This window comes from Bos indicus, chromosome 2, assembly GCF_029378745.1.
Source record: "Bos indicus isolate NIAB-ARS_2022 breed Sahiwal x Tharparkar chromosome 2, NIAB-ARS_B.indTharparkar_mat_pri_1.0, whole genome shotgun sequence".
Taxonomy (NCBI): domain Eukaryota; kingdom Metazoa; phylum Chordata; class Mammalia; order Artiodactyla; family Bovidae; genus Bos; species Bos indicus.
The window spans coordinates 13,400,693-13,415,050 of record NC_091761.1 but is presented as its reverse complement, the minus strand read 5'-3'; the positions used below and the strand labels follow the sequence as shown (position 1 = coordinate 13,415,050).

At 37.2% G+C, this 14,358-nt stretch overlaps 1 protein-coding gene across 2 annotated transcripts in view; it reads left to right on the top strand.

The window, feature by feature from the left end:
- Positions 1-14,132, top strand: part of NUP35 (nucleoporin 35) — a 46,769-nt gene extending 32,637 nt beyond the window's left edge. For both annotated transcript variants that reach the window (XM_070802584.1, XM_019969689.2), the window contains exons 6-9: positions 421-490; positions 1,236-1,364; positions 3,898-4,062; positions 5,032-14,132. In XM_070802584.1, the coding sequence (XP_070658685.1) occupies positions 421-490; positions 1,236-1,364; positions 3,898-4,062; positions 5,032-5,109 (442 nt within the window). In that variant the 3' untranslated portion in view covers positions 5,110-14,132. The remainder of the gene's footprint in view (positions 1-420; positions 491-1,235; positions 1,365-3,897; positions 4,063-5,031) is intronic.
- Positions 14,133-14,358: the final 226 nt, after the last annotated feature.

Genomic DNA, 14,358 nt, shown 5'->3' with positions numbered 1-14,358 from the left:
GAACACATTTTTGAGTTTTCAGGTGGTGCTCAATATATATATCGATATGACTGTATAATGAAAAGTTCTTTGCTCTATAATAACCATAGTAGTATATCCCACCCCCCCGCAACAAGCATGTATGCACATACACATACCCACGTAAAGTAAGTTATATGCAGAACTGTGACTTGAATTTTAGAAATTTCAGGGGTGGAATTTGGGGATGGAAAAAAGTAGCTGAGTCAGAACTAATTTTAACATAATTTGCTTTTGGGTGATGGGCAAATGAATAGATTTAACTAATAATAGAGGAAAGCAGAATGATCAAGGGTCTCTTATTAATGTACTCGACAGCTGGGGGGAGTTTATCTTGAAACGCTTGTAAGTTAATGTGCATTCGTCATTATTGATGTTGATTGGGCAAGTTTTTTTCCCCAGGTTTCCTCAGGCATCTGCTTCCTATATATTATTACAATTTGCACAATATGGGAATATCTTAAAACATGTGGTAAGTCTTAATTCTTTTCAGTTCAAGATTTAAGCTGAGGAAAGATAACCTGTGAATTTGCTGCTAAATGTCTTAAAAGTTTTTCTTTCTTTTTTAAAATTTTCAAAGGATATATCTGTTGGAGTCTGACAGGCTGGAAGTTGCATAGTATTTGATAAAAAGAGATAGAGAAGATAAATGAGAGTTTCAGGCTTCCCCTCTTTTAAAAATGGTTAACAGTCTCTTAAAAAAGATTATGACAAATTTTCCAAATTGAGCTTGTTTTATTGGGGTAAACGAAAGGATATTTCTAACTTTGAGTTCTTAGAGTTTCTTTAGTTTTACAGAGAGCTTTTTTTTTCTTTAAATTACCTTGCACAGTAAATTATAAATAACAAATCTTTTCTTTGTTGCTACAGATTGACTTGTTTAATTCCTACAAAAAAATCAAATCGATGAATACAGTTTAAAAAAAATTTCATAGCAAGTGTAGATAAGACCTTTTTGTAAGAAACAGTTATCTTTTGAGAATTACTTTGCTTGTAGAGAATATTTGCCACATATTCTTTATATAAGAGATTTAAGAATTAGAGATACTGAAATTGTTTAAATAGAATTTTTGTTGAATTCTAGTATACAGCTTTTTACAGGGCATCAGATAAAAAGTAGAAGCAGATTTATTTTTGTATGTTTCTGTTTTCTAATAGAAAATTTGAATTTTATATACTTTATATTTTAATTTAAGAGAAAACTTCATTTTTTGCAGATGTCTAACACAGGAAATTGGATGCATATTCGTTATCAATCTAAACTGCAAGCCCGGAAAGCCTTAAGCAAAGATGGAAGAATTTTTGGAGAATCTATCATGATTGGTGTAAAACCATGTATAGATAAAGTAAGTTATTGCTGATGTAAGGAAAACAGCTTAATTTATCTGAAGAACACGGAACTAAGTACTAACATTGGTGGTGGGTCACTTTGCTTCACTGTACTGCTTTTGCTTAGTTTTTGAAAATGTGATGGATGATGTTATAGCACTCTTTGATGATAAGTCAAAGATATTTAGTCACAATATTCTAGACATAATATATCCTAACCCCTTCACTCTGTAGGTAGTCAAGAGGTCTTAGGTAACTTACCCAGGGTTGTTAAGGTGAGGCCTACATTCTATGTCTTTTAACCCATTCCCTTTTTTGTGCAAAGCAATGTCAGATTCAAGTACTTTAAAGGAGTGGTGCTATTTCAGAATGAACTATTCCATAGGAATGGTGAAAAGTGAAAGTGAAGTCACTCAGTTGTGTCCGACTCTTTGCGAACCCGTGGACTGTAGCCCACCAGGCTCCTCCGTCCATGGGATTCTGCAGGCAAGAATACTGGAGTGGGTTACCATTTCCTTCTCCAGGGGATCTTCCAACCCAGGGATTGAACCCCGGGTCTCCTGCATTGGAGGCAGACACTTTAACCTCTGAGCCACCAGGGAAGCCGTTGAACGGTAACTGAGGGTTACCTTTTGAAAGACTGAAGCTTGTTTTTTAATGTAATATCAAATAGATTTATTTACATGTATATTTTTTAAAACTTCATAAAAAATGTCTTTATTTATTTGGCTGTTCCAAGTCTTGGTTGCAGCACGTGGGATCTAGTTGCCACACTAGAGAGTGAACCTGAGTCTTCTGCATTTGCAGTGCAGAGTGTAGCCACTGAGCCACCAGGGGAGTTCCTAACTTTTTGTTTTATATTGAAATATAGTTGATTAACAATATTGTGATAGTTTCAGGTATACAGCAAAGTGGTTCAGTTATACATAAACATGTGTTTGTTCTTTTTCAAATTCTTTCCACATTTACATTGTTACATAATATTGAGCGGCGTTCCCTATGTTATATAGTAGGTCCATCCATGTTGATTGTCCATTTTAAATATATCATTGTGGTTATGTCAGTCCCCGTAACGATCCCTTCTGCCCATCCTTATCCCAGCAACCATAAGTTGATTCTCTAAGTCTGTGAGTATCTTTCTGTTTTCTAAGTTCATTTGTATCTTTTAAAATTCCATTTATAGGTGATACCATATGATATTTATCTTTCTCTATGTGACTTACTTAGTATGACAATCTCAAGAGGTGTCTGTGTTGCTGTAAATGGCATTATTTCATCATTTTTAATGGCTGAGTAATACTTCATTGTATATATATGTCACATCTCTATCCATTCCTCTGTCAATGGATGTTTAGGTTGCTTCCATGTCTTGGCTGTTGTAAGGTGAAGCTCTTTTATTAGTCATTTCTGTTTTAAAATATTTAAATAATACTAAATGTTTATATGGGGCTTCCCTCATGGCTCAGTTAGTAAAGAATCTGTCTTCAGTGCAGGAGATCCAGGTTCGATCTCTGGGTCAGAAAGATGCCCCCGGAGAAGGGAAAGGCTACCCACTCTTGTATTCTTGCCTGGAGAATTCCATGGACAGAGGAGCTTGGTGGGCTGTAGTCCATGGAGTTACACTGAGTTGGATGTGACCGAGTGACTCACATATACACAAACAGACATATATTTATATACTTTTAAATAAACTGAGTACACTTTAAACTTTTCTTTGTAAAAAGATCATGCTTTTCTTGTAAAATCATGATCATTCTTTAATATATGTGAACTTCTACCTACCAGGCACTGTGCTTGATACTTATATATATACATTAGTGCATGAATTAGACATGGCTCCTGTTATTATAATCTAGGATTGCTGAGTAGTTGTGTAATTATTACATTGTGCTGTAACAGATCATCGTAGAGGCTGGAGGAAAATTTGGGGTTACTGGGTATAAAATAGCACTGGACTTTGATCCCCTACCCATCTCAACTTCCCCCAAAATTCTCTTGTCTTTCTTCCTGATTTCATAGTGTTTGTTGCTGCTGCTGCTGCTAAGTCGCTTCAGTCGTGTCTGACTCTGTGCGACCCCGTAGACGGCAGCCCACCAGGCTCCCCCTTCCCTGGGATTCTCCAGGCAAGAACACTGGAGTGGGTTGCCATTCCCTTCTCCAATGCATGAAAGTGAAAAGTGAAAGTGAAGGCGCTCAGTCGTGTCCGACTCTAGCGACCCCATGGACTGCAGCCAACCAGGCTCCTCCATCCATGGGATTTTCTAGGCAAAAGTACTGGAGTGGGGTGCCATTGCCTTCTCCATAGTGTTTGTTAGGAGAGTCTTACTCTTGAGAGTTGATAGTAGATATTTGAGGTCATTCAAGTGAGATTTCTGTTTGAGCATTAGATTTCATGCTAGCTAAGAAGCAGGTATTGTTTTATCAAGTCTAAAATTATTTGAAAGGTGAATTAGATCAAATAAAGTATACTTCTTTTAATGATGTTTTGTTTGGATGTAATAGTGGATAAGATGTAGTATGTTAGTAAACAGAAGTTCTTTCTTTCTCCAGAGCGTCATGGAAAACAGTGACAGGTGTGCTTTGTCATCTCCATCTCTCGCCTTCACACCACCAATCAAAACCTTAGGTACACCAACCCAGCCTGGAAGTGCTCCTCGGATTTCTACCATGAGACCTCTGGCTACAGCGTACAAAGCTTCTACTAGTGACTATCAGGTATTTTAAGGATTGGATAAAGAACATACTTTAAAGGCTGCAGTGCATAGTGTGTTTGTTTAACTTTTTTGTTGGGTTGATTTATATGCAATTAAATGCCATTAAATATTTCCTATTGAAGTTGATTACCTTGATGAAACCAATAAACTTTGTGTTTTAAAATTTTCTATTTTACAAATTACAGTTTTGGCCAGTGGAAATTTATCTTGAATTTTCAAAAAAAAAATCTTTATCATTTTAAAAAACATTTTGAGAGTTGTTATTTTAGTTTTTTCTAAGTTACGTTTGCTTACATAAAAAGTTTCTTGTGGACATCTCTGGCGTGAGAGAATGTTAAAACTCTATTAGTTGATAACTAAATCTAAGGTATCACAAACCTTAGATTGGAAGTAGTTTTGGTGATCAAAAGAAAACGTTGCCTAGCTCCCATTTCAAAATTTAACCATTTCAAAAAAGCTTAAAGGAAAAGTTCATTATGTTTATTGAAGAATACTAGAAATATTATGATTCTCATTCAGTATATAATTATCTCCTGCTTAATTAGCCAGGGGTTCTAAACTTGCCCAGTTACAGAGACAAGTCCTAAGACAGCAAATAAGACACTTTAATAGAGCAGTTGGACTTCTCTTGAAATTTGGGAATCATTCTAGAACTGGCTTAATTTTTCCTTTTAGTTTTTTTTCTTTTAATCATCATTTTAAAGTCCTCATCTCCTGTCGCTTTAATGTTTGTTCATTTTACTAATTGGGCAGCAGATGCACCTTGCTTTGCCAAAGGAGTATAATTTTGCCATTCTTAAAAGCATATGGATCTTCTAACTAAGCCTGTGTTTTAATCTTTAATTATACAATTCAGTGCTACAAATCCATTTTAGTGTTTGGTAGTTTAAAATTAGCTGTTAACTCTAGAATGGACTCTGACACTAAAACCATAACCATATAATTTTACGTATGTGTGTTTTTTTGATAGGTGATTTCTGACAGACAAACACCAAAAAAAGATGAAAGTCTTGTATCCAAAGCAATGGAATACATGTTCGGCTGGTAGTGTAGGAAGAGCTGAGACGCCAACTACAAAGGAGAAGACTGCCACACTAAAACAGAGTTCGCAGGGTGCTGCTGGGATTCTTCGGTTAGTTATATAACCACTCTCGACAGCGTTGTATAGCTGTCTCATACTTCCTTTGGAAGCTTTTTTCTTTAAGAATATAGCAAATTGTAGCTCGCACTTTAAAAGATGCTTGAGATACATTTTAAAGAAACAAATCCTTGTATAGAAGATTTGGGGCTTTTGGTGATAGTGTGTGATTAACTGCAAAAACTCATTGATTACTGTAAATTATATAATTGAGTTTGTAGTGAGCCTTTGTAGTCTTCATAAGTTGGTGAGGTGAATTTCATGAAGGGTAACTGTACAGCTGCTTCTAACAAGACACAAAGATTATAATTAACAGTTTGAATTAGGGTCTTTTATTAATTTAGATAGTATTTAATATTTTAATTATCCTTGTTTATGTTGTCCTGTCCTGGGTGATCATCTTTCAGTCTTGTAAAGCCAATGCAATCTTTTAAAAAACCTGAAGTGTCTTGATAATAAACTTGTCAATTATATGTATTGAGCAGTTTTTGAGAGTGATTTATTAATTAGTGCAAAAAGTTTGAAGTCTTTGCAGAAATAGAGAAAATATGTCAGGAACCTTCATCTGCCTGTAATCCAGCTTTGATAACCACGTAACCACTACTATTTTGCCATGCTAGTTTAATCTCTCACTCTTTTTGTTTAAAGTATATCTGAGATGTGATTTTAAATACTTGAGGTTATATCAAAGAAAGAATATTTCCATATGTAATTACCATGTCAGTATCTCACCTAAAAGAAGAATAATTTCTTAAGTTCTAATATCTAGTCCTTTAAAAAAGTTTTCCAGTTGTTTCAAAACTTTGTTTGAATTTTACAGTTGGTTGGTTTGAGTCACTATTGAGACCACGTCTACACAGTGTATTTGGTTTTGTCTCTGGAGTGTCTTGAAGTTTAAATTAGAGTTTCCTTGCTCTTCTCCACTGTTCAGTACACCTTGACTTGTTCAAGGTACCATGTGAGTTGCCTCTGTAGAGTCCCACAGACAGAATTTGATCAGTAGTTTTTTTGTTTTACTTATTCTATCATTTGTCCCATATCCTAGAAGTTGTATCTGCTGCTCCTAAGTCGCTTCAGTCGTGTCCGACTCTGTGTGACCCCATAGACGGCTGCCCACCAGGCTTCCCCGTCCCTGGGATTCTCCAGGCAAGAACACTGGAGTGGGTTGCCATTTCCTTCTCCAATGCATGAAAGTGAAAAGTGAAAGTGAAGGCGCTCAGTCGTGTCCTACTCTAGCGACCCCATGGACTGCAGCCAACCAGGCTCCTCCGTCCATGGGATTTTCCAGGCAAAAGTACTGGAGTGGGGTGCCATTGCCTTCTCTGGAAGTTGTATCTAGGGAAGGTTAATTAGATTCTGATCTCATTTTTTTGAGCAAGAATACTTGATGGTAGTATGGGATACTTTATGTTAAACCAGGGGACATTTAGTTCTGGTTGTCCCACTTTTAATAATCCTGAGGTTGGTCATTGGGCACGTGGGCAAAAGCCAGACACTATCGTTGGAAAGGTCGCCATTAACTTTTTATATAACATTTTAAAAAGCATGCATTAATGATACTTGTATGAACCAGTTATTTCATTAAGGTTTGTAAAATGATGCTTTTCTTTCATTCCTATTGCATTTGTTAGCTGTAATTCTTTTCATATGGAATGACTTTGGGCCATCCATTAGGGCTGTTTGGTTATCATGAAATACATTCATGTCAGGATGCCAGGATAAATATTTAATTTGTTTCCTTTATCAGTTTTCAGAGTAATTTTTGGTACCCTGGAAACCTCCACTGCTGTTCTGAGTTAAAAAAACAAAGTTTTTTTTTTATCCCTTTGTATCACTATGTATGTATGGCTTTAAGTTTTTTTTTTTTTTTTTTAATTCATTGTTTGAATTGCTTGCAGACATTGTGTTACTCAAATTATCCTCCTTGGCCAGTGAAAACGTCAAGCTGGCACTGTGTAAAAAGGAGGTTTTAATTGACATAATATTTCACCACAGAACATGTATCTAGGTAGTCTGCATATTTCTTTATATAAAGAGTAACTAAAATAACACATTGTGTGGAAGGTTTTGGTACCCTTTTTAAATTGCAGCAAACTACTGTGAAGACACCACCCTTATGGCAGAAAATGAAGAGGAACTAAAAAGCCTCTTGATGAAAGTGAAAGAGGAGAGTGAAAAAGTTGGCTTAAAGCTCAACATTCAGAAAACTAAGATCTGGTCCCGTCACTTCATGGGAAATAGATGGGAAAACAGTGGAAACAGTGTCAGACTATTTTTTTGGGCTCCAAAATCACTGCAGATAGTGATTGCAGCCATGAAATTAAAAGATGCTTACTCCTTGGAAGAAAAGTTATGACCAACCTAGATAGTATATTGAAAAGCAGAGATATTACTTTGCTAATAAAGGTCCGTCTAGTCAAGGCTGTGGTTTTTCCAGTGGTCACATATGGATGTGAGAGTTGGACTGTGAAGAAAGCTGAGTGCCGAAGAATTGATGCTTTTGAACTGTGGTGTTGGAGAAGACTCTTGAGAGTCCCTTGGACTACAAGGAGATCCAGCCAGTCCATCCTAAAGGAGATCAGTCCTGGGTGTTCATTGGAAGGACTGATGCTGAAGCTGAAACTCCAATACTTTGGCCACCTCATGCAAAGAGTTGACTCATTGGAAAAGACCCTGATGCTGGGAGGATTGGGGGCAGGAGGAGAAGGGGACGACAGAGGATGAGGTGGCTGGATGGCATCACCAACTTGATGGACATGAGTTTGAGTGAACTCCAGGAGTTGGTGATGGACAGGGAGGCCTGGCGTGCTGTGATTCATGGGGTCGCAAAGAGTTGGACATGACTGAACTGAACTGAACTGAACTGTGAAGACTTGTTTAATTCTCTGAGATGAAGTGATACTAAAGAATATACTGGGATGGATGAAAATCATTTATCATTACATTTATTATAAAGTACGTTTTATCTGAAACTTTAAAAATCTTTTCCAACTTAAAATAGGATTGTTTTATATCCTGTTTCATTACATACAGAACTCAGTTATTCAAGGTAGAACTGGATACTTCTCCCATTAAAACTTCTGGATTTGTATTGAGTTACATTTTTGTAAAAGGGCTGTAGATTTTTGTTTTGAGAGGGCATTTTATTTTCATAGACCTCTGTGGAGCATGAAGTTTGCTTTCTAACTAAAAATATTTGTTTGCTATGTTTGAGTTTGTTCTTTTTACCCAGTATTGTCTCTGACCTATCTTCGTATATATCACATCATTTATTTAAAGAGAGCCAGGAAATAGATGACATATATGAGTATGTGTATGTGTGCAGAATTGTTGGATGTTTTTACAGATGAACTGTGGTTTTATTGTTGTTTAGTCTGTAAGTCGTGTCCACCTTCTTGTGACCCCATTGACTGCAGCACACCAGTCTTTCCTCTCCCTCACCATATCGCAGAGTTTGCCTGAGTCCCTGTCCATTGAATCAGTGATGCTGTCCAGCCATCTCATCTTCTCTGTTTGCCTTTGGTCTTTTCCAGCAGTAGGGTCTTTTCCAGTGAGTTGGCTGTTGGCACATCAGGTTGCCAAAGTGTTGGTGCTTCAGCTTCAGCATCAGGCCTTCCAGTTAGTATTCAGGGTTGATTTCCTTTAGGATTGACTGGTTTGATCCCCATGCTGTCCAAGTGACTCTCCAGAGTCTTCACCCGCACCACAATTCGAAAGCATCAGTTCTTTGGCAGTCAGCCTTCTTCATGGTCCAACTCGCACATCTGTACGTGACTGCTGGAAAAATCATAACTTTGGCTGTATGGACTTTTGTCAATAGAGTGGTGTCTTTGCTTTTTAATACGCTGTCTAGGTTTGTCATAGTCTTCCTTCCAAGAAGCGAGCGTCTTCTAATTTCATGGCTGCAGCGATTTCATCCACAGTGATTTTGGAGCCGTAGAAGAGAAGTCTGTCACTGCTTCCACTTTTTCCCCATCTGTTTGCCATGAAGTGAAGGAACCAGATGCCATGACTTTAGATTGTTAAATGTTGAGTTTTAAGCCAGTTTTTTCACTCTCCTTCACCCTCATCAAGAGGCTCTTTAATTCTTCGCTTTGCCATTAGAGTGGTATCGTTTGCATATCTGAGGTTATTATTTCTCCTGGCAGTCTTGATTCCAGCTTGTAACTCATCTGGCCCAGCATTTCGCGTGACGTACTCGGCGTATAAGTTTAAATAAACAGGGTGACAGTATACAGCCTTGTTGTACTCCTTTCCCAGTTTTGAACCAGTCAGTTGTTGCATGTAAGGTTCTTACTTTGCTACTTGTTTGCATACAGGTTTCTCTGGGGACAGGTAAGATGGTCTGGTATTCCCATCTCTTTAAGAATTTTACACAGTTTGTTGTGATCCACACAGGCAAAGGCTTTCATATAGTCAATGAAGCAAATGTTTTTCTGAAATTCCCGTGCTTTCTCTATGATCCAGCAAATGTTGACAATTTGATCTCTGGCTCCTCTGCCTTCTTCTAAACCCAGCTTATACACCTGGACATTCTTGATTCAAGTACTGCTGAAGCCTAGCTTGAAGGATTTTGAGCATAACCTTACCATGGGAAGTGAGTGCAGTTGTCTGGTAGTTTGAACATTCTTTAGCCGTGCCCTTCTTTAGAATTGGGATGAAAACTGACCTTTTCCAGCCCTGTGACCACTGCTGTGTTTTCCAAATTTGCTCACATATTCAGTGCAGCACTTTAATAGCATCATCTTTTAGTATTTTAAATAACTCAAGTTGGAATTCTATCACCTCCACTAGCTTTACTGGTAGTGATGCTTCCTAAGGTCCACTTGACTTCACACTCCAGGATGTCTGGCTCTAGGTGAGTGATCACACCATCATGGTTATCTGGGTCATCAAGACCTTTTTTGTACAGTTCTTCTGTGTGAGAACTCTCCACTATGATCTGTCTTGGCTGACTCTGCATGGCATGGCTCATAGCTTCATTGAGTTACACAAACCCCCCCTTTGCCACGACAAGGCAGTGATCCATGAAGGGAATGGTTTTATTACTATTTTTTGACAATAAGAGTGAAGAAATGTAGAAATGTGTTTAGGAGCTTAAGTTCTGCAAAGAAATCAATCTTGGTTAAAAAGATAGTAATCTGTAGCTTCAAAGTTTGCAGTTAAATCCCCTCATTCCTTTCTGAAATGTTTTTTCCTTTTTCCCCAAAATGTCTTAATTAGGTTTCATAAAGTGTTGTAAAACTAAGGACACTTTCCCTTCCATCTTTCCTGTTGCTACCTGATCTTAACTCTTTTAATGTTCTTACCATTCATTTATCAAATGTTTACTAAGTGTTATTTTGTCTTATTCATTATGCTAGTTGCTGGAGATTGAGCAGCAGTAAGGCATAGGACTTGGATGTTTTCCCCCCGAGATTGAAGATGATTAGGTTATTTAGCGTTCCCTCTACTCCCTTGCCATTTTCACTCTTGTTTACCCAAAGCAGGGGCTTCCCAGGTGGCACAGTGGTAAAGAGACCTTTTGCCAATGCAGGAGCAAGAGACACGGTTTCACCCCTGGCCCAGGAAGATCCCCGGAGTAGGAAACGGCAACCCACTCTAGTATTCTTGACTGGAAAATTCCATGGACAGAGGAGACTTGGGGGCTACAGTCCATAGAGTTGCAAAGAGTCAGATGTGACTGAGCATGCACACACACACCCAGAGTTTACCCTTGTTTACACTTCTTTAGTCTAACTACCTTTATTGGTTCTCCACCCCCATCATCTTTTCCCACACTGTGAAGAAAGAATAATAGAAAAAATAGAATACTAGAAAAAAACAAACTGTTCTGTTGCATTGTGATTTTTAAATCAAAGTTTAAGTTTGATGTACAGCTTTCTTATCTTCTAACTTGCATGTAGAAGAAAGGTTATGGCCATTGACAAATCTTGAGCTAGATGACATTGTGTTTTGAGTTTTTCTTTTTTTCCTTTTCAGTTTTCTGTTTTCTAGCTCATCTGTGTCTCATATGTCCAGAGTAACTTAAATGGCAAATGCTCCACATACTTCTTTCCTTCTGTTCATAGTTCTAGACACGTTCATGTTATGACACTAGGGAGAAAAGTGAGTCTCTGTTTCTCTAATATCCTGTGAATTGGTTGGCAATAGCTATGTGATTTAGGGCATGAAGACACTCCTGTGATTTACACAGTTAACCTTAAATATAAATACTCTTAAACCTCAAGTACTTTCCAAACATTTTTTAAAAATCTCAATATGTAGGAAAAGACTAAGCATAAAATACACTAGTACATTGTAGGTTCAGTCAGACTTGAAAAGGGTTGAGATTTCTATGTGATGTAGAAATCTGATTGAAGTTAAAGTTCTTAGTAAGCTTGTATGACTTCTGGATGTTAATGAAGCAAAAGTGTAGGTATTGTGACTCAGAGACTCAGCTTTGGAAGTTCACCTCACGTTAGTAAATAAGTTGAACCAAAATTATTTTAGCTTAAAATTTTACTAGGTTGTTAAAAAGTAATGTAATGATGTAAGGTGAAAATAATACCTCTGACATTTTTAAATAGCTTTCCAAAGTGGGTATCTGACTATCTTGGTCTAATACTCATTTTCTTGACTCAGTGTTCTTATATTTATTTCAGTAAAAATGCTGATAGCTTATACAGTTCAAATTACTATAATACTAGCTGGTTAATTAAAAGGTAGTGTTTAAAGTTATTGGAATTTGCTTTTTATAGTGATTAAAAGCATAGATTTTGGAGTGAGACTATTTTTAACTCCTATGTCTGTCTGATAACTATATAACCTTGGATAAGTTACTTAACATTTTTTGTGCCTCAGCCTCATCATGTATAAAATGATGATAGTATCTTCATCATTGGATTGTTAAGATTAAATGTGATTTACATGTAAGTCACTTAGAATAGCATCTGGCATGCACTATGCATCCATTAAACATTAACTATTAATAGTTAATATGCTTGCTAATTAGTCTCATTAAAAAAATGAGTATGTGATGGATTGAAGATGGCTGCAAATTTTTGACATTCTTCCCTATTGAGCCACAGAATCTAGTTCTCCTTCCTGTGTGTGTGTGTGTGTGTGTGTGTATGTGTTTAACTGATATAATACAGTGTAAGTGATGGTATGCCAGGCCCAGAACTAGCCTACTAGAAGATCAGCAACTTCTACCTTGGTCTCTTGAACTCCTGATCTCCCAGGTGGGAAGACCCATTATCCCGTGGGAGAGCTATGGAAAGGGCCTGAGACTGCATGGAATGGGAGAGGGACTTAGCTCTCAACAAAGCCTTCTGTTGACAAGGCACTAAGTATGTCAGTGAGGGTGTCACAGACTCTTAGCATAGCCTAGCTGCCAGCTCAGAATCACCAGGAGCCCATTCATATCGTGAAACAGGAGAATTACCCATCCAAGACTTGTATGAGTTCCTGAATTCACAAGATCGTGAGATATAAGAGTAAATGGTGGTTGTTTCAAGCTACTAAGCTTAAGGGAGGTAGGTTATGGGGCAGTTGAAGCAGAAGGTAAGAACACATTATACAAGTCTTGCCTAAAATCACATAGATATATAGTGATAGCAATTGGACAGAAACTCAGATTCTTTAGAGTACAGTGTTGTGGAATTATAGTGTATTTTCTTTAAAACTTAAGATTATTTGATTTTTAAATCATTTAAGATGCATTGGAGATGAGAAGTGTTTTAACGAATGTCCTAGATTCCAATTGGTGGATGTAAAAGAAGCTATTATGTAATAGAATATTTAAAAAGAAAGTATTAAAAACTATACATGAGTTATTTTTAGTCTTATAAAGTTTCTTAAGAATTTACAATATATGAAGCATCAACTCAGCATAAATCACTGCACACATTTAATTGTGAATATTTAAACATCATTAAAGTTTGGTAAATTCTTCATTTAAATGTTCTACATTCTGTTTGTGCCAGCACTTATTATCTAGGGTTAGGCTTCCCTTGTGGCTCAGCTGGTAAAGAATCCGCCTGCAGTGGAGAAAGACCTTGGTTCGATCCCTGGGTTGGGAAGATCCCCTGGAGAAGGGAAAGGCTACCCACTCCGGTATTCTGGCCTGGAGAATTCCATGAATTCTGTAGTCCATGGGGTCTCAAAGAGTCGGACACGACTGAGTGGTTTTCATTCATTCATTCATTCATTAAGGCAGAGGGAAATTTGGGGGACACAAAGGCATCTCTTGCCCAGAGGACACATGTGGATGGTTTAGCTCCCAGATTCTGCAGTTTGCGAACTCTCAGGGCAGTGTATGCTGGAGCAGAGACCCTGACACTGGGAAGAGACTCAAAACCTTTTTCTGAGGTGTGTCAGTGAAACAAGTGTTTTTGGAGCCTTTGGGTCATATCTTAAATGATCAGGTTATTGATGAATCAGTAAAGATACTTTTATAAATTTAAGCCGTCTGTCTCTTCCTGGCTGTTTCTTGTAAGTAGCTAAGTCTTGCATAAGTAGTTTTTGAAGTGTAATTTCAAGTGGAATTTAACTGGTTAGATTTTTTTATTTTTGAAAACATCCATTCATGTTCCTATTACTTCAGAAAAATGTTTAACTCAAACTGGGGATGTGCCTCCACCTTGTGGTGACTGTTGGAAGTGTCCAAAATGAAAAAGTTTTAGAGTAAACCTGAGGTAAAAAGGCATTGCTGTGTTCAAGCTTTTGGAACTAATGACAAGTTTTTTACATCTTTGTTTCTTTTTGCCCTTTTTGTTTGTTTTTTGTGTACTTGGTGTTAGTCTTACTGTATCTTTACTTTTATCACAAAAGATCAAAAGTATTTTTTAAAGGGAATGGACAGTTATAAATAAATCATTTTTTCTCAGAATTTTCTTTTGAGCCAGAATAAAAGAAATATTGATCTTAATGAATTAAAATATGAAAACACTGAGTAATGTCATTGGTTTAAAAAGGATAAATTGGTTAGGATCAAGAGATAATTCATTATTTCAGGCAGCTCTATGGCAGTTCACTTAACCTACATAAAGAACATAGAACATGTACATGTAATCCCATCCATCCGTCAATATTTGGAAAACTTCATTCAACTACCAATTCAAGTAATACTTATTGAGCTCCCAGTGTCTACTACAGGGCTTCCCCGGTGGCACAGGA